The sequence below is a fragment of the Melozone crissalis genome, unplaced genomic scaffold (assembly GCF_028551555.1).
Source record: "Melozone crissalis strain CALT ecotype California unplaced genomic scaffold, PUWL_Pcris_2 ptg000017l_1, whole genome shotgun sequence".
Classification (NCBI taxonomy): domain Eukaryota; kingdom Metazoa; phylum Chordata; class Aves; order Passeriformes; family Passerellidae; genus Melozone; species Melozone crissalis.
In genome coordinates, this window is record NW_026535795.1 from 15,415,490 (window position 1) to 15,435,806 (window position 20,317).

The 20,317-nt window shown below is 47.9% G+C and overlaps 2 protein-coding genes across 11 annotated transcripts in view; one reads left to right on the forward strand and one right to left on the reverse strand.

Moving 5' to 3' along the window:
* The window catches only part of PHF20 (PHD finger protein 20), a 72,269-nt gene extending 59,308 nt beyond the window's left edge, over positions 1 to 12,961 (reverse strand). For 8 of the 10 annotated variants that reach the window (XM_054274473.1, XM_054274472.1, XM_054274470.1 and 5 more), the window contains exons 1-3: positions 12,851 to 12,961; positions 3,924 to 3,974; positions 2,262 to 2,390 (exon numbers count right to left, since the gene is read on the reverse strand). The gene's annotated coding sequence lies outside the window, so the exon portion shown is untranslated. Of the gene's footprint in view, positions 1 to 2,261; positions 2,391 to 3,923; positions 3,975 to 9,207; positions 9,257 to 12,850 lie in introns of all 10 variants that reach the window. The other 2 variants (XM_054274465.1, XM_054274467.1) reach the window with 2 other exon arrangements.
* Positions 12,962 to 15,804: 2,843 nt separating this feature from the next.
* Positions 15,805 to 19,131, forward strand: LOC128935885 (uncharacterized). Its single transcript, XM_054274489.1, has 2 exons — positions 15,805 to 17,142; positions 17,927 to 19,131. Exon 2 carries the CDS (start codon positions 18,158 to 18,160, stop codon positions 19,088 to 19,090), a length of 933 nt encoding a protein of 310 aa, XP_054130464.1. The 5' UTR covers positions 15,805 to 17,142; positions 17,927 to 18,157; the 3' UTR covers positions 19,091 to 19,131.
* Positions 19,132 to 20,317: the final 1,186 nt, after the last annotated feature.

Below are 20,317 nucleotides of genomic sequence, written 5' to 3' on the forward strand. Positions count from 1 at the left end.
GATCTTACTATGGTTTCATTCAAATATTTTAAAAATATGAGTATCACAGCTAATAGGAAATGTGAAGAAAACAGCCAGAGCCATTTAATCAGTTAGAGAGGCAGCACATTCCATGAAAATCTGAACACAGCTAGTCATAGTCAGCTAACACCAACATTAGTAAAAGCACACACACACTGCACTTCACTAATTCGGCTAAGCTCATTAGAAGGCAGAAGGTCACAAAATTGAAAGAGAGAAAAAATTTTGTGAGCAAAAATCTCTTATCATTGGCCCCTCCTCCCCAAGTCTTCATTTCTCTCCCCTCCAAAGTTACAAAACTTGGGCTGCTTTGGGTTCTCTCTCACATCCTACCACTGGCTTGGACTGTGGTCCTGCTCCTCAGACCATGAAAGCAGGCTGGCTTTTCCATTTACAGCCAATTTCAGGAATGGTTTCCTCAAGCAGATGTATACTTGGCAGAACATAACATGAGATAAATTACCCAGCAGAAGGCCTCAACCATTTTACCCCAAAATATCCAGCCTTAGAGTGAGACTGAAACCATGAGACACAACTTTTACTGAGAACCATGACATGGCTCTGCACAAACTAGGCCAAGAGGCAGGGCCAAAATATGCTTCACCAGCATGATCATGACCATACTGATAACTTCACTTCTCAGAAAGCAAGCACTGAACACAGGGGCTTGCCTGCTTTCAGGTTTTATGTTTCTGCCCCTGTCCTCTACAGCAAAGATTGCTTTAAAACCTTGAACTACATTAAAACGGCTTGTCCACAAACAACCCCAGACTGATGACACATTCATAGCTACAACTTGGAAATAAGAATATTTTGCCAGAATATCTCTCCTAAAATTTTCTTCACCAGAAAATAATGTCTTACTTCTCTATGAAGATCAGATCTGTTTCAGGATCAGGATTTAGGTAAGTCACTACTTCCAAAACAAAATGTTCCTAAATCTGTATTATTGAAATACATGTTATTTAAAAGACACAGTCTTTTCTTCTCCATCAAAGTCATCATAAGATAATATAACTTTTAAAGACTATTCAAGACTAATCAGACAGATATCAGTGACAAAGGTACACTTATCTCGGGGCAATGCAGAGGAAAATACATTAATATTGATCCCTTCAGGGATCAGAGTTTTTGACTCCTAAAACAAGCTTTCTGCTCTGCTAACAGTGCATGTCCTGTACACCTTCACCTGTAGCTGTTCTTACTCTCTCCAGAGACCCAAACCTGGCATAACACCAAGGTCTAACAGAAGTGGGCTCCTCTGGCAACTGAAAATCTGCTTCATCTTATCAGAGCAAACCCAAGCAGTTATGGCAAACTTGCACTAATAACAGCCTCTCCTGTTTCCTCTGTGGAAACTGCAAAATCACTGCAACCTTTTCCAAACGACACCTACCCTGGCAAAACTATTTTCCAAATCCCCATGGAGTGATTAAACCATTCTTTTACAAAGTGTCATACCAAAACCCTTTCCTTAAAATCAGCCCCACTTTCAAACTTAATTCTGTCTCAGTGCTGCTTCATAAGCAGTTCTGAAGAAATACAACTCACTTCTACAACTCAGCCTATTTCCTTCATTCTTTTGTGCATCCACACCAAACCCAAGGATTTCCCTCCCTCTGCCATAAGGATACAATAAAGAAAAAAAGAGGAACACCATGAAAAAAACCCCACAGTTCTCTGACCTGATAAAGAAGCACAATCAACTTTGACAGTCTGCATAAATATAATCCTAATTTGCACTGAGAATTTATATTTTATTCTGGATGGGAAGCTTGCTGTCCCAGCTCCTAGGAAGCACTCAGTACCTTGGTGGTGATTCTTCAGGACTACAGGGTAAGACAGGTAATAAAAAGCACTGGCAAAACCAGGAAGTAAAAGCAACTAGCCAGAGATTGTCTTGTATTTCCTGGAGATGCAGCACAGATACTGCTGACCTGGGCTACTGCAGGCAGCACTGCCACTCCCACACAAGCAACACAAGCCTGTTTTGTTTCCTTCTAGGACAAAGCTGACTCCACAATGCCTAAGGCTAAGTCTGACTCTGCCATCCTCTCCAGCACCACTGCTCCAAATCTGCTTGCACATCTACGTATGGAACTGCCAAGGACTAAGTCCATTCACGTTCTGTACATCGGGTTTTTCTTACTCGTCGATGTATTCGTTTTGACCTTTTATCATCTGCACCCATGACACCAGCCTCACATCTCCATCAGTGGCAAAAATGATGAAAGCCTCACCCAGTTCACCCCCTACAATATGCACGCCCCCATCAGGAATGGTCAGTCCAGAGAAGTTCATGGTCCCCACCACAATCGGAACAACTTGCAAGTGGATGACCACAGCCATGCTGTGCTGAAACCACACACCTGCAGATGAGAAAAGGTATGATATCAGACTGCAAAACAGTATTTACAGACACCATTTATACTATACAATCCTAATGGCATCTTATGAAGACTAAGTGGAAGTCTCACAAGCACCACTTAAAAACTGTATTGGCACTGGTAAACTGATTACAATAGACTTTTATTGCCTGCAGACAAAACACCCTCTGCCTGGCAAGTTTTGACTACAGCAGCAGTGCTACCATGCCTTACTGTGTTTTGCCCTACACATAAAAACAGATAAAAAACTATACCTGCTAAACATGTTAACCCAAGAACAGCCTCTGTTCATCCAAGGATGTCTGCTCCTGCCTCAAGTTGGTTTTGTGTATCATTTCAAAGGTAGGTTACTGTTTTTGGATGTGACCATAAGTTTCAGATTATGTCCTTCACAACAGTGTTTCAAACCACAATGCTTCAGGCAAGAAAGATTTAAACAAGAAAGATTTAAACTAGATAGGAAGACCCGACACTGCAACAAATTTCAAGGAGTACTGCATCACACCCCTTCTTCTATCCAAAAGACACATTTCAAACACGACACAGGACTATATGCAGTTCCTATTTGCACAATATAACATCCTCAACTACATATTCACCAGCACTTACTTGGTTTAAAAGCTTCCCAGATTCAATTAACAACTACACAGGTGACCTCTGAGCCACACAAAACAGAAACTGGATCCTGAACTCATCATCTCTGTAACAAGAATGCTGAACGGCTCATTCCTCACCACTGACATTCCCTCAAACCATAAGACTTGATTTCAGCCTCCTACTTTTGCTCTAGTTTATACAAGCAGATTAGGAGAACTGACCAGTAAAAATCTACATTTGCCCTTCTCCTCAGGCAGAACCAAGACCATCCCAAAGTACTCGGTGACAAAACTGAAAAGGCGTTACATGAATGAGTCTCTGAACAAGATCCTCACTTCCTGAGATTACAGAGCCTAGAGAACGTCATTTTCATCCCCTCAGCAACACCTCAGGTAACTGTGCTGTCAGTTTCACCTGGCGCTGAGACTGGGACAGACCAACATGGAAGCAGAAATAAGGAATATAAGCAAATCAACAGAAAAAAAGAATATTTCTATAATGAAATCTATTTGAATTACCAAGTGCAATTAAAGAAATAAATAGTCATTACTGAAAACAATTATTTTCAGGGATTTGATCATGTCCTATGTTCTGGTTTCTTTTCCTGTAAAGACTAAAGATAAAAAACAAGCACCTAAGCACTGAACAAACAGGAAGTAATTGGAGAAAGGTTTAAGTCACATAAAATAAATCAAGTTTTTCCTAAATAAAGCAATATTAATGTAAACCTACTTTAATGAGGCTGTTTATTTTCAGTTTAAGGAAAAAATGGCAGCCTTTAAGACTACAAGAATTCAATGCAGATAAGTCTTGCAGAAGCTCTGTGGATAGTATTTAAGTAAAACCTGAACTTTAAAGCAAAATTCAAACGCTAAAGGAAAAGCCACAATTAAAAAAAGGATCTATGCTTATACTCACCAAGAAACTTGTTTTTATGTTGCTGCAAACATTCCAACCAGTGCTGTGTAGCTACAGGAAAGGAAAAACAAAAACATGTGAATTCTGAGACTAAAAGTAGTTCAGAGTTCAAAAAAATATTCTCTCTACAGTCAACAGTACCTGCATAATAGAATAACAACTCTAGAATAAAAATTTAATCTGAAAATATTTCAGTACAGGTCAGCAGGCTCTGTGATCCAAATTAGAGAGACTCTTAAGAGACCTTGACACACAGACATTCTCTCTGCATATCCACATCATATTTCTCCATCATTTATTTATCTGTTGTCAACTAAAAGTCACCAGTAACTTTATCATTACTCCTACTTTAGTGCAGTATTAACTAACTACACACTAAGTAAGCAGTCCACTCCTGTCAATGAAGACATACTCAATTGGATAATCTACATTCACCACATGGCAGAAGGAGCTGTGTTTTGCTAATACAAGAACAAACTACAAGAGTTTCCCAGAATTGATTCTTCATCCACAAATCTAATTCTTGTCAATACATGTAGGCTTCCTCGCACTGCAGAAGTGGGAAAGACAGCCATTTGAATTGTTTCCAGAAGCCCAATTTAGGCTGCAGATTTGGCACTGCAATGACACTGCTCCCAGTTTCTACCTGAACTGAAGCTGCACAGAACCTATTGTGGTTTAGGCATAGTACTCCTCCAGCAAGTGTTCCCACTGAAAGGAGAATTACAGGCACAAAAGGTAAAGATCATTGGTTGAGATAAGAACAGTTTAATGAAAACAAATGAAAGCAATAAGATAAGAAAATGAACTGTAAAAGTAATGGTATTAAAGTGTACAAGAGAGGCAAGCAATACACACGTGAATGCTCAGCGCAGAGCCTGACTTAACCTGACCACACCCAAAGCACCCCAACCTGGAAGGGAACCCCTTTCCCCAGTGCCCAGAAAATGCTGTGAGGGGGCACAGAATTGCAGTAGAGGTCAGCAGGCTGCTGCAGTCCAAACTAGAGAGATGCTTAAGAGGCCCTTACAAACACACAGACACCCCTCTGCATACCCACATCAGCTTCTAGCCACACCCTCTTCTGGCTATTGGGACATTATCCATCCCTTATTCTGTACCACATACATCATGTCCAAATCCTACCCATTTCCAACTACCCACACACATAAATATATATACACACAGACATAGGTATCTACAAAAGCACGGGTATCATTTCCATCATTAATGGCTGTCCCTCCAAGATGTCTGTTGAGTTGATTTAGTCCAAGACTGTGGATTCCATCCATCACAGGTCTTCTAGGGCAAGAGGGCTGGTGGCAAACTGCATCAGGAATTCACAACTGGTATATCTGGAGCAGTCTACACACCTTGTCAACTGCAGTTATGGCACACAGTGGCACTATTATTCACCAACCAATATTATACAATTCAACATTACAGACTCTTCTCACCCAAACATCAAGTCCCTTTGAGGTATGCATCATGTTCCCTTGTCCCTTTGCATTACCCACAAAGAGCACCCAGGTCCTTGAGTAAACCAATCCGCCAAATGTGCTTGCCTTTGTCTGAGGTAGGACTAACCCAAACTGTCTTCCCTAATATATTCCTCATAATCTATCCCTGACGAGGACCATACCCCATTCTACAGAATGTGGAGGCTTTGACTGTGAAGTGCCAGCTTGACTGGTGTAGCCTCAAGTGTTAACTAACCAGGTGGCTTTTGCTGTGTGTAGGTGTCAATGTCTGATGGTTCCCCACCCATTACTTTCAATGTGGTTGTTAACAGTCCATTATGCCGCTCAATTTTTCCAGAGACTGGTGCATGTTAAATAATATGATACACCCACTCAATCCCACAGTATCTGGCTCAGATGTCTATGAGGCTGTTGTCTGACTCTATTCTTTCTGGAGTGCCATGCTGACAGAGGACTTGTTTCTCAAGGTCCAGATGGTGTTCTGGGCAGTGCTGTGAGGCAAGGGGTAGGTCCAACCATCCAGTGGTACCTTCCACCACCGTCACCATGTAACGTTTGCCTTGGTGAGTCTGCAGGAGTGTGATGTAATTAATCTGCCAGGCCTCCCCATATTTATATTTTCACCATTGCCCCCCCCATACCACAGGGGTTTTACCCACTTGGCCCAGCTTGACTGCAGTACACATTTCACAGCCATCACAGATAACCTGGAGATGGTATCCATGGTTAAGTCCACCCCACAGTCATGAGCCCATCTGTCATGTTGCATCTCTTTCCAGATGACACAAGGTGTCATGGGCCGCCCAAGACAGAAATAATTCACCTGAGGCAATTTAACCTTGGCAGCCTGATCCACCTGTTCATTGTTGCAATACTGCTCAGTAGCCCAACTCCTGGATATGTGTGCATCTCCACAACATACTTTTACAGTCAATTTCTATACCCAGGCAGCCACACTTCAGTAGCCCAGATGGGTTTCCCTCTGCACTACAAACTGGTCTTTTTTCACTGGTCCAGCCCCCCTCCCCCCAGTATTTGCCACCATCCACAAACCAATGCAGAGGTAGGATATTCGCCATTTCTCTCATTCAGCAATATTTGAGGACAGCTGGATGGCTTTCAGCTCTGCAAGGACCACCTTGTCTTTCAATAGCTTCTGCAACTCACTGTGTAAGACTCCAAATGGCAGCTTTCCATCTCCAATTTGTCCCTGTGGTATGACAGGAAGCAGCAGTGAAGAGAGCATCACTTCTCATTTTCTGGTAGCTGATTATATGGTGGAGTCTCCTTAGCATGGTGGCACCTTTTCCTCCTCCTCTTCTGATGGTACGGATATTTTTGCCTTCGTGCCACTGTGATTATTCCCAAGATCCCTGGGTGATTGGGGCTTCCTATTTGAGCTCACTGCATGGTTAGAGCCATTCACTTATTCCATGTGGTGTCAGTGGCATGATGTTTAGAAGGGAATTTCCCTTGGACATCCAGTCCAGCACTGTCAGTCCGAGTGCCAGAAGCACTGTGCTTCAGTGTCAATCACTTCTGAGGCCGTGCCAACCCCTTCATAACCTGTCAAGATCTCTTCTTCAGTTGGGGTGTAACAGGCCTCAGATCCTCTTTATCAGCAAACCCAGAACCTCAGGGATTGTCTTCAAGTCTCCATGGGTACTTTTTGTCAGAGACTCCAGGAAGGACCATGCTTCCCAGCTGCAATGTAGAGCATATTTTTCACATCTTATCCTGTCCTGAGTGGCCCAAAGGCTGCTGCACAATCTTCTGTTGAGTTTGTCCAAAACTTGTGGTTGTTTAGAATCCCACCTAAAATTGTGGCTCTCCCGTGTCACTTGACAGAGAGGGCTTACAATCTTGACTATCTTATGGAATACACATCCTGCAAAAACCCACAGTTCCTAAGAAAGTCTGTGTTTCCTTTTTGCTGTCTAGACACATTACTTTGATGACCACATCCACCGGACTCTCATAACATCCATCCTGCCATTTTACTCCTAGGAACTGATTTTTTTGGGCAAGTCCTTGATCGTGGCAAAAACAGCCTTTGGGAGGATTTGGATTATTTTCTCCCCTTTCTCAAAAGCCTCCCCTGCAGTGTTGCCCCCATACAACGATGTCATCAATGTACTGCAAGTGTCCTGGAACCTCACCCTTTTCCAGTGCAGTCCATGGCAAATGGTAAGACTGCTTCCACCGCTGGGGCAGCCGCTTCTAGGTGTACTGGATGCCACTCCAGGTAAAAACTAACAGTGGCCTGCACTCTGCTGCTAAAGGAATGGAGAAAAACACACTGGCAATCTCAATGGTGGCACCACTTTGCTGCCCTGGACTTCAGGTCATACTGAAGTTCCAGCATGTCTGGCACAGTAGCACTCCGTGATGGTGTGATGATGGTGTGACTTCATTCAGGCCAAAATACTTCACTGGCAGTGTCCACTCTCCATTGCACCCATGCACTGGCCAATTAGGACTACAGGACATTTCCTCTCCAACTTGCTCGAGTCTTTCAAGTCTGTCCAGTCTTGGACAGTTCACAGCCACAGGGCAGTCAGGAGGAAAAATGATCTCAAATTGCTGAATCAGGCAGTCACCTGGAGCACTTCTTGTGCTCCTTCCTTCATTGACATCAATGGCAATGCCCTGGTGTGTGACAATGGCACACTCCATCCAAACTTCTGCCACATGGATTGTTGTGAAAAACTAGAGAAAATTATTACTGGCTCAAATCAACTGAAGGGGAGGGGGCAGTTCTGTGGAAAGTGGGAGGTGCACTGCTCCATTCCACAACCCACCTCCAGGAACTTCTAGTCCAGCCCAGAATGATTGTCGGGCACTGTCACACTGAAAGGAACGCCCCACACCCCATGCCTGCAGCCTCAATCTAGCTCCAGAGATAACCAGAAGTCCCACCTGGGAAGCATAGCCACAGGAGACCAGAGCAGGTAAAACCCACTGCTTTAAGATGCATGTGGTAACTTTCCTATCATCCTTGGAGTTTAGGATAGCTGAGATTGCACTTGGATCAAAGATGGTAGCTGTATCTTGGTTTTCTCTCTTCTTCACTCCTAACTTCCCCTTCTTGGAATATGGGTAATATAAGGTTGGATGGGTGGAATTTGCTAAATGAAAGGCTTTATTCCAATTGACTGTTTTGTTTTAAATTTTGCTAAATTCCTGCTCTGCTAAAGTTTGCCATTTAGATTTGTTTTTTTACCCTCCTGAGAATGTTGCAGCATTTCTCTTGTGTGCTCACCTCAGGGAAAAGTAGTACCTTCTTTAAAGAAACTTGCCAAGTGAGCTCAGGGGCTCAACATTTATGTACTCTGGACCTCATCTGGATTGACAGGGGGTTGCTCGTTATTTGAATCCCAATAGATTACCCCCAGCACAGCTGATTCTCTTGGGTAGTGGATACCTTTCTCTACGGTGGTCCACCTTCTTGCACTAAATCATCATCCTTGAGAGAGGACCTTTCCCTCACACTTGACAGGAGCTGCCTCCAGAGGCTAAATGTTTGTCCTCTTCCTGCTCTCCCAGTCAATGCCTGCATCACAGGACAGGGATCCCATTTACCTGGCTAAATTACCACCCAGCACCGCACCCATCAGCTGCGACATCCCAGCCTGGAGGCTGCTCTGGGTGTTCCAGCAGCACAGTACACTCTTACAGCAGGATGCTGAAGCTAAGATTTTACCACCAAGCATCAACATGAATTTTAGCTATCAGATGAAAAAATTATGACCGAAAATGGAAGGAGCAAATCAGAAAGCACAAAAATTATCTGGTTACAGTACCTGCAGCAGTAACTGGACTTGGGACTTTTTACTCCTAGAAGAAATCTACCTGTAAAAATATCCGTTAAAAAAAAGTCTGAAAAACATTTTTCAGAGATAATTTGCAACACTGGCTAGTGAAAATTCCAGCGGTCACTGCTTCCACCCAGTCAGTACAGTGTCCTGACTCCTAGGCACAGCATTCTGTTTCATTGCTTCTTGCCTTGACAGAACCAAATCTACCCTACCTGTTGATAAAGAAGAGGATATTTTCAAGACATCCAAATAAAGGAAAATTTTCCAAGTTATACTGCCATAAGTACTGATAAAAAATTATGTCTTTATTTAAGGTAATTAATTAAGCAGAAAGATTATCTGTGCACAAGTCACCCTGTAAGAAGAATGCAACTTGCCTATTTGTTTTAAAAGAAAGGCGTGCATTTCAAGGCTGCTTGCAGGCTTGTCTCCCAGCTGAGATGAAAGGACAGAAGGAAAACAAAAAAACTTTAAGTGCCTATTTCTGCAAGCCTGGTAACAGCAACAAAAGACAGCTGCAGCAGAGGGAAATGACTGATACAAACACACAGGATCTTGGAACAAAAAAAGCCATTAGCAAACTACAGTATAGGGAAGAGGCAATTCCAGCCTGGTGTACTCACAACCTCTGCTATGCCAACACATGCTTTTAAAACTAACAAAAATTCTAACTCCAACCCTACCAATAGCACTCTGCATTGCTGACACACAGGTCTAGGCTAAGGATGCTCAGCTCTGCATCTGGAGCACAGAGGTGTTGAAGACAGTTTCCTTACTCAACGACTCTGTGGAACAAGAGGATATTCTCCAATTCCTTGGAAAAGAAGTGCTGATTTTAAGCAGCAGAAATGTGAGTCAATTGATGCTAACTTCATATTAAAAAATCCAAAACAAACAAAAACAATAAAGTCCACAAAACACAAAAAACAAGAATCAAGCCCACAAAACAAAACCCCCACACAATAAGCAACAGTGCTTCCTCTCTTTTCATTAATACAGGCAGCCAAGCTGAAGACATGTTTTCCTTTCTAATCAATTTCTCTAACTCCATTTCAGGTAGATTTAAGAAAAAATAAGGCAGACCATAGCTGCCTACACTTAAATAAGGCTGGCTGAAAGTTCTCAAGCCCAATAAAAAGTCACACAAGCGTGTCAACAAACTAACATGCCTCCAAAAGGAGTGTTTATATTCCAATATTATTATCTGCAGCTAGTCACCACAGACACAGTATACACCCATGCATTCATCATCATTTAACCCTGGTGTTTGCAGTCACAAAAATATTGGAATGCCAGTAGTTCTGAAAGGTCTTTAGAAATATACAGGCCATGTAGCTACTGGTATTCAGACAGCAAGGACAAACCAAGAGTTCCAAACCACCACTTTTCACCTGAAGAAAGTATTTTCCTGCAGGAAGTACAAGCAGTCAAAACAAACTTGTAGGCAAGCAAGGAACAGAAGTACGAAGTATGAAGACAAGGAATTAATTGAAGCAAAAAAGAAAGGATGACTTACTCAAACATACAATGAGCTCATTAGCACTTCCCAACACTTCTCGGTATGACGCACCAGTCCAAAGGACTGCTCTTTTTAAGATTTCAAAAAACCCCACTGTAACCATGCAACTAGACAACCATCAAGAGTACAGTTTAAATACTGACAACAACCACTTGTAGGGCTGAGCAATAAATCCTTCCCCTGTCCCACGTACATTCTTCAGCTCAGCTCACAATGCAAGTGTTCACACGTGCACAGGACAATGGTCACACAGGCAAGAGAGCCAGGCAAGAGTGTCAGCCTGTCAGCTGACAAATTACAGCTACAGACAATACCTATCTTCTGCAGATGCAGTTATAAATAAAATGTGCAGTTAGAGAGAATTTATCATCCCCTACTATTAAATTAGGGGTTGTGCTCTCCTTTCCTGGCCAAGAGGGAGAATTTAAGTCAATATCATTGCCTAGGTCATGCAGGAATTACAGGAGCAAAAGCAAGTGCTACAGAGAGCTTTGCCAATTAAAGGCATGAATAAATTACATGCTTCTTACATTTCAGTCAAGGCAGCACCGTTATGAACAATTAATACTCTAGCCTCATTCCCAACTTGACCTTAAAATTACAGGCAGACAGATTTTACTCTCAGCCTGCTCAAGTAAAATTTTATTTCCATTGAGGAGACATCCACAAAGTTATCAGCAAGAGCGTAAACAACCGAACTCTTCCACAAGCTGACTTAGCATGCATTCAAATAACATGCATTCACCTAAGTCACCTCCCTTTATTACTATGAAAGTTTAGAAGTCACAAAAATTAAAACAGAGAATTATGATATGACTGATCTTTGCTTAAGCCTTCTTGCTTGACCTTTTTTTTTCAAAACTGGTTCTGCAAAAGGATTCATAACACATTATAGAAAATTAAACGAACCCAGGTCAAAAGCATTAGTTACAGAGATGCTCCATTACTAAGTGCTGTACAGATACTTACAAAAGGTTATTTCAAGTCACTATCATTGCTTTAACATTTTGTTTAATTCCCTTCTGCATACAACACAACAAAATTCTGTAGCCTAGTGACATTTATTTTACTTAACTTGGACTCATCAACTTTCAGATATCTCTCCTGGTTTATTTTTAAGTATTTAGGCTAAAAACAACAGCCTGGGACTACAGAAACATCTCTGGTACCCAGATTTTAAATCGGTAAAGGAGATAAAATGGTTTCCCGAAACTGTATGTGTTTAGATTAACTAAACCCTGGAATGGCTACAGATTACCAACTGGTGCAAAAATCCACTTTGCTGGCAATAAGCCGTATCTGAACACAGACCTGCCAGGAAGAACACCCCAGTGCCTCCCAACCGTACGCATTACATAGGTACGACATGAGGCAACTTTGGGGTTAGTGAAAATATCCACCGTAATTTCTGTTCTTTTAAAATTGTTTAAAGGGACAGAGCGTAGCGAGATAAAGAAATGCTCTAGATTTAATGGGACAGGAAAGGAACGGAAGCCTCCCCTTGCCGCACTGAACATCTGGCAGGGCAAGTACCTGCTCAGCGCGGGTTCGCCACTCGCGGGTCAGGGTGACGAACAGCCGCCCCGCCGAGCGCCCCCGGAGTCCAGAGCCGCCGGGCCCTGCACGTCCCGCTCCCCGCCGCACCCGGCCCGCCGGGCGCCGCTCCGGACCCGTCAAATCCCCGCCTCGGGCTCCGGCACAGCCCCCGCCATGCGGCCCGTGCCACGGCTCGGGCCCCGGCGCCGCCGCAAGGTCACTCGGCCGCTCCCGCCGGACGGGCCCGCGGCGCCTGCGTTCGGCCCGCACCGACTCACCTGCCCGCGCAGCTCCGCGGGCCGGCGTGCGCGGGCGGCGACAGGGAGTCAGGGACGGGGGAGCGGCCGGGGCCGGCCCGAGCCGCGGGCCTCAGCGCGCCGGGCTGCGGCGAGGCGGGAGCGGCCCCGCTCGGTGCCCCGGGGCCGCAGGCGGGAGGCGCCGCCCGGCCCGGCCCTTTGTGCGCGGGAACGCGCCCGCCCGGCCTCCCTCCCCGCGTCTCCCCGCCGCGCCGCGGGCCCGCAGCGCCGGATCAGGCAGGCGGCCCGGCCTGTCCGGGCGCCGCCGCGCTCTTACCGAGGGATCTGTACGGGAAAAAGGGTTAGAACGGAGCCACCCCCACCGGGCCCGCGGCGCGCCGAGCCCCGCGCACCGACCGCAGCCGCACAAAATGGCCGCCGCGATGCGGCGCCGCTGGGGGGGGGGGGGGGGGGGGGCGGAAGGCCCGCCCACTCCGGCCGGAGGGCGCGCGCAGAGGGCGGGGCCGGGCATGGAGCCGAGCGGGGCCGGCCGTGCTGCCGGGGTGGGGGCGGTGCGGCGGGGGCTCGGCCCTCAGCGGGGCGCAGCCGCGGTGCCCTGCCGGCAGCGTGAGCGCTGCGGTCGCACGGCCGTGAAATAGCGGGCAGAGTTGGCGGCCTGCTCCCTTGAGCCTTCCTTGGGGCGGATGTCGGGATGTGGGCGCTTCTGCGCACACCCGCCCGTGGCTGTCGCAGCCACCGCCGGCTCGGCTCGGTGCCCGCACTGCTGCCCCATGGGCCGGGACGCGGGTGGGCCTGAATAGTGCCCATCCGAGGGCATCGTCACTGTTCCTCAGCCGTGCTCACCCTCTGGTTCAGTCAGAAGACTGTGGGTTCAGCTGTAGATAACAGAGTTGTTCAGGGGCAAATTAATTTCATTTTTTCATTTTCTTTTTTTGGTAGTTGTATGCTGGGTAAAAGCACAAACCAGATTGACATAGAAGAGCAAAAATCTGTGTATGCTGGAATTAGGTGGATAAATTCTCCCTGGTTCAGGTCAGTTTCCTAGGATAACCCTTGAAATTCTGCTCAGAGGCCACAGACCAGCAGAGGGCTGCTGCCTGTCAGGTTTTGTGACTAAATGAGTAACTGCTGTGGCCGAGGTGTCCACACAGCACCGGGCGCTTTTGGGCTTCAGAGGAAGACACAACATGGCCCCAGGGCTTTTCCCTTCTGCCTTCTTCCTCCTCCAGCTGCAGGAACTGCTGTTGCTACACAAATCTGGCTGCTTCTTTGACATCAGCCTCAGCCCAGTTCCAGGAGCATCGCAGGACCCAGGGAGCACAAAGGATGATTTGAAGCAGAGTGTCCCCATCACTGTACAGCAGCAGGTGCTAGTGCTTTTCTGACAGAGCCTGTGAACTGTGTGTGCTGGGAATCTGTGGAAGCAGAATGGCTTGCTAAAAGTATTGCAGCAGGGAGGAAAAAAAGGTTGAAAATACGGTTTTCAGATTTGTATTTTAACCTGAATATTTCAGAAATGGTCTTAACACTGCAGGTGTCTAGAAGAGAAAAAAAATTGCAGAAAGAATTAAAACAGAAAAGAACTGGAAAATAACCCTTAAGTTTTGAGATAAATAGAAAATTATTTTATTTTACCAAAAGATCAGCACAGTGTTTATGTAATGGGGTTTTTGACAGCACTGTATTTCATTCTGGAGTTTCATCACTTAAAAAAACCTACAGACTCATAGCACACCTGCCCTGAGAACCACTTCCTTCTCCAAAATAGGTCTTCCTAGATCCCACTGGACTCCTTTGCTTTGCTGTTCCCACGGAGAGCACATGGCTCTTGGTAGTTCAGGGATGTGTCTGTGCCAATTTGTGACATTTCTCCTTTTTCGCTGTCTATGCATCCAGCTTCTCTGATGTTAGTGTCCATGGTTAAAATGATCATGAGTGCTCCGACATTTGCCAAACTTGCCTGGTGTGGCTGGCCATGGAGCAGCAGCCCTTCCCAGGGAACAGGAACTCCTCCACAGACCTGGCTGGTCCCTGCCTGCTCTGGTGCAGACAGATCATGATTGGATCAGTTGGATAAATTTGGGTCCAGAGCTTCCCCTCACATAGAGGAAAGCAGTAAATGTGGACAAACTAAGCTTTTTGGCCCAGGAAGGAGCCCAAACTGGTGAGAACAGAGGCAGGCAGCACTACTTTCCTCTGTCCCCTTTGTCCATCAGGCCCGGCCAAGATTTTAGGCAGAGACCTCCTTACTCCCACCCTTGCTGAGCTGCTGCAGTTTTGCACTGTGAACTTGAGAGGATTTCTCTGCAGGGATGTCACCAGCTGAATGTGGTATGGGGCTCACGGCCCCGGGGGCTGAGCAGGACCCGGGGCACAGGGAAGCTGGGGCACAGCCGATGCTGCTCCTCCTCTGGCCAAGATGGAGAAGAGCTGCAGCTGGAGCGTGTGCCAGAAACGGCTTTGGGAGCCCAGGAACACCATCCCTGGGCTGCGCCCCTCGCTGTTTCCCGAGAGCCCCGTGGGGATCAATCACTGCATCTCCAACAGATTGCTCTGCCTGTCTTTGCCTTTGTGCAAAGAGCGAGGCTGGCAGGGCTCTGCAGTGTAAAAGCTGCCCCAAGGAACCAGACAGGCTGGAGGAACGGGCACCAGAGATCTCACCAAATCCAGCCAAGAAGCTGTAGGAAGTGAGAGCAAATGGGGATGGCAGAAGCCAGGGCAGGGGAGACTGAGAAGGTGGCAGAAAGGTGTCTGGGCTGAAGGGGAGCCTGCTGAAAGAGGAGGAGAGGGATTTCTCTCAGCCTCTATTTCTCTACTGTTTCTTGAAATGTGAACCAGGAATTAGATGTTGCCAGGGATGGGCCAAATATCCAGTTTACTGCAATTTCCGCAGTTGTGGCTGCTTGGCCATGATAGGGAAGAAGCCCTAAAAAGGGAAAGAGGGGAAAAGCAGAACCCAAACTGCACCCCTTTGGTGTGGCAATTTCTCCCATCCCTTCCTGTTGGTGAGGAAGCTTTGCCACACAGAATGACAGGACAGGGGAGGGGAAGGGGCCTGTGGACAGGAGCTCTCAGAGCTGGGTCACAGGGAGGGGGTGGCCCACAGGGCTGCCCAAAGGAGCCTCCGGGCGCACCAACCTCCCCCCAGGCGTGATGGGCAGATTCTGTGTGACACGGTGTCAGCACATGATGTGACAATGCGGGGATGTCACTGTTACATCACCATGATGTAACAATGCCCTTAATGCCCTTGGCTATATTTAGCAAGGAGGCAGCTGCTGTGTCTCTGGAGCAAGAGTAAGAGTGGGATCACAACACCATGAGAGGTCTTGGCAAGAGCTGTGGAGTCCCGTCCCACTGCTGGTGTCCTGCCAAAAGGCAGAGGCACTGCTGAGTGCCCTGGGAATCAGGGGGGAGGGGACCACTGGGCCAATATAGAGGGCTCTGCTGGGGAGCCTGGGACATGGGGTGATGCTCTAGGGCTCCAGGACTGCCATGCAGGAGGCTTGTTGGGCAACACCTGAGTGTCTGTGTCTTCCCATCTCAGCCCCAGAAGACCACACCTGGGAGAAGGAGGTACCAGGAAAATGGACCCTGAACTGCTGAACCTCCCACTCGCAGTCAAGATCCCTGTGGCACCTGGATCCAAGCCTGTCTTCTGCAGGGGAAAGCTGGGTGAAAAGGTAAAGGAAATAGAAAGGGATAGAAAATCTCTTTCATAGAGTCCCTATCATGCAAAGATTTTCTTGAGGCCACCTGCTCTACATCAGGAGCTGCAGCCCTTCAACTGGACAGGACTGGGCAAGGGAAACTCCAGGCTCCCTGGAATACAGAGGAGAAAGCACTTGTCCATCTTTGCACTGGTTTCTGGCACTGTGCATGTGTGTGGCCGGGCCCCTGCCTTCAGCAGACAGCTGTGTGTGTCTGGGTGCCAAGGCAGCTCATTCCTCCAGCTCATCCCACAATGTCAGGCCCCCTGGGGCACTTGTAAGGGAGATTCCAACCTTCTGCTTGCCTTCTTGGCACCTTTGGAATAAATTGGGCTTCCCTGCCTGCGGTATACACACACTGTTGTCCTCCAGTTTGCGCTGCAGCTTCCCAAGATAGAGATTTTCTGGAGGTAGCCAACACAGCCCTTGGGCCTGCCTAACCCAAGGAGACTGGTTTCATCCACTCTCCACTGGCTGCATTTGAACCTTTGAAGGTTAATTTGCGGATGGGTCTGCAGTTCTTCCTGGTGACCTAAGATACCTATTTGCAGGTGGGATTGCTGTGCAGTTTGTCTTTTCTCCCTTAACCCATCACAGCCCAGCCCTGTAGTCTGTCTGTGCAGGTCTCTGTGCCTACAGAAGGGTGGAGAAGACCGTTACCTTTTCACAGGTACCATGTGGTACCTCTTCGCTCCACTCTCCTGCTTCCTCATCCTCTGGAAACTCTCTCTTACAGCTCCACCGGCCGCTTCCTTGTTTCACTCTGGATGATCCCTACTGTCACCACCTCAGCCCAGCATACAACTGCCTGCATGACCCTGTCCTTCAGGACTACCACAAGCGCAAGGATGTGCTGCATTTGCTGAAGAAACGGGGCTTTGTCACCAGAGAAAACAAGGTAGGTTTGGACATCAGGCTGATCAAGAACAGCCCTCTTCAAGCAGGGCTCCCACAGCCCTTGCTGCAGCTGCTGCTGCTGCCAGAGGACAGGGCTGTGCATTGCTGTCCCTGGGAGCAGAAGCAGCGCCAACGTCCTCCTGGCAAGCCCCAGTCCTGCCCTTCTCAGCCTGCCCCACGCTGCCTGTTCAGCCCTGGCTGGGGGGACAGCAGTGGCCCCAACACCAGGGTATGAGGGGAGGGCTTGGGGGCAGCTCCTCTCCCACTGGGCTCGGGCGGTTTTGGGGAAGGCCGACTGCATGGCTTGACAGTTTTTGGGGGATTCTGCCCTCGTCCCTCCATAGGTGATTTGCACTGTGAAGGAGTTCAACGAGTACAGGCAGTACCTGACCAGGATCAAGCTACGGTCAGAGCAGATCTTGGGGCAGCAAGAAGTAAGCAAAGCATTGTGTTCAGGGGCATGGGACTGTGCAGGGCGGTGCTGCTGGGCCGGGCGCTGTGGTGGGGAAAGGACTCCAGGGCTGGGAGCTGAGCCAGCACAGGGCACTGAGCTGGGCACGGGCAGCAGGGCCATGTGCAGGCACACACCGTACTGAGGGAAGCCCTTCTTCCCTGCCCTTGTGCCTGGCTGAAGCAGAGTGCTGGCCTGGGCCTGCGGGAATCCTCAGCATGCAGAGGCTGAGCAACATGACCCACAACCTGGTGTTATTTTTCAGGAAGATGTCACTTTTTTTTTTCACTTTTCACTTTTTTTCCCCTTCTGTCAATCCTGGGCCCAATTTAAGCATGGCCCCAGCCTGCCAAGAATCACCAACACTTCCTGTCAGGGGAAGCTGCAGCCTCAAAAGCCTTCCAGCGTACCCAAGAGCCAAAAACTGGGGGCATGCAGAAAAGCGAGAGCAGCTCTGAACAAGGGCCAAATTTACTCCAGAGCTAAGCTGGGGCAGAAGGATGCCAGCACTGCTGCTGACTCCCAGAGGAAGCCAGATGGCACTGACAATGGCCTCTTGAATGCTATGTTTGAGCAACTAACTGCAGCACAAGCCAAGAAGCTTGAAGAGCTGGTTGAGACTGTGGTGTACAGAGTGTTTGAGAGGTTGAAGATTCCTAGGAATCAGCATGGCAGCTTTTTACAGAGGGTTGCCCAGGGAATCAGAGAAAGACTTTTAGGCCGCATGAGAGTAGAACTTTTGGATACTTCTCTAGATCACCATCAGAAAATGGAAGTGATGGCGAAAGAGCTTGTAGCAACAGTGTTGGAGATCTTGGGGGACCGTCTGGCATCCAGCACATCCAAGGCTGCTGAGGCGGGGGGGGCAGCCAAGTGGGAGGACCTGCCTCTTGCTGCAAGAGCCACCCAAGCAGACAAATCCAAAGACACTGCAGACAGAGTACTTTCAAAGACCTCCCTTGACACACTCACCAGAGAAATTGTTGAGAGTGTTCACTACACCTTGGAATCCTCTATAACTTCTCAGTTTGAACAAGACACTGGCGGTGAGTACGCTGAAATCCTGGAGCTTCCTGGGGGAAATGTCTCCAACAGACAAGTGCAGTCATCCCAAACATGTCCAAGGCAGGGCATGGAAGCTGGACAAGGATTCCCCAGAGCATCTGAACAGCAGAGCCTGAAAGCAATGGTGAAGGAGAACTTGGAAAGAAAAAGGAGCCTAAAGTCAACAGCCTTAGCCAACACTTTGGAAATAAGGACCATGTCAAATCGGATTGCTGACTCAGTATTAGAGCGGATCAGTCAACCAGGGCCTGCAGCAGTCCTCAACAAGAACTTTCAAGGGCCTGTTGCAAACCCACCCACATCCCAAGGTGGAATGGAGAGCTGTGCCACTGAGGACATTCTCCCTACTGTGGACCCATCGCCTTCCCAACAGCCCATCCCTCCAGCCCAGGCCAGAGGACAGCACCAAGCAAAGCGCCCAAAGTTCATCTGATGCAAGTGAGGTGTGTGACTGGAGAGCTGAAGAGCCCTCAGACAGCAAACACAGACCATATCCTTGTAGTGGCAATAAAGAGTTTATTTCCAAGGCCTTGTTTGTGCTTTCTTTAGCTAGACCATACTGTCTCTGGGCATTTTCCTTAGTGTAACCTGTCCTATCTTTCATTCTTCAGCCTCTATCATGCTGAGACCAAATTTTATAGGGAATTTGAGGTAGGGAGGCCAGAAGTAGCCAGCTTTTTTGTCTTGTTTAGCAAGCTTCGCTGTTGAGCAAGTGGAAGGATCAGTTTGGATCTTCTCTGCTTTCTCTGCAAAGGAGTTCAGGTGTCACCTGTAAATCCTTTATTTATGCTCAGCATGAGCAGAGTTGTGCACTCCACACGACTCACTGTCAGAGAGCAGCAGGAGCTGTCTTAGGACAGCTGAGCAGGAACTGAGCTGGGAGGGCACTGCCCTATCCAGCACAGGACAGGCCAGTGGTACATGGGAGCAAAGCAGGGACAGTGACCAGATGAACACTGGAAAATCCTACAGCAATGAGGCAGCTCAGGGGAGGAGATCCTGGCTTAGACCAGGATCTCTATCATCACAGAAATGGCTGACCTGGCTCAGGCAAGGGCCTGAGGTCCAAGGGCAAAGGTCTGCGTTTAGGCAACATTCCTGAGAAACAGGGAGGAAATTCCCAGTGAGGTGTCCTTCAGCTACTTCCCCTCAAGGGCCTGGCTGTTGTGGTGCTATTGGGAAGCTGGCCCTGAGCTTAGCAGCTCTGCTTCCCTACATTCCAACCGAGACAATCACACTTGTGGCAGGGCAATGCACCCCAGGAGCAGCCCCAGAGAGCAGTCACGAAGGCCTCAGTGCCTGGCTGAAGCAATTCCTGCCTGAGACCCTCCACTCCTCCCTGCCTGGCCACTCTGGGGCCTGCATGGCAGGGGGAAGGAGGAGAGTCTGTGCCAACAGGGTCTTTTCCTGTCTCTAGACCTCTGCCAGAGCCCTCAGCTGCCTCAACACAGCCCCCATGAGGGCCCTGCAGTCTGCAGAGCTGCTGCAGCATCCCACTCTGGGGCAGGAGCATTGCAGATTCATCTGGACATGGTCTCCACCCTCCACACCAATGTGCAGCAGGCCAGGGATGAGCTTTGTGTCCTGCTCTTCCCACTGTGCCTCACCTTGCTTGCACTTGTTTATGTCAGAGTGCTGCTGGAGGTCCCACAGGTCTAGC

What these genes read in the sequence shown, in the direction of transcription:
- LOC128935885 (XM_054274489.1), top strand. Translation starts at nt 18,158, where the DNA reads ATGTTTGAGCAACTAACTGCAGCACAAGCCAAGAAGCTTGAAGAGCTG.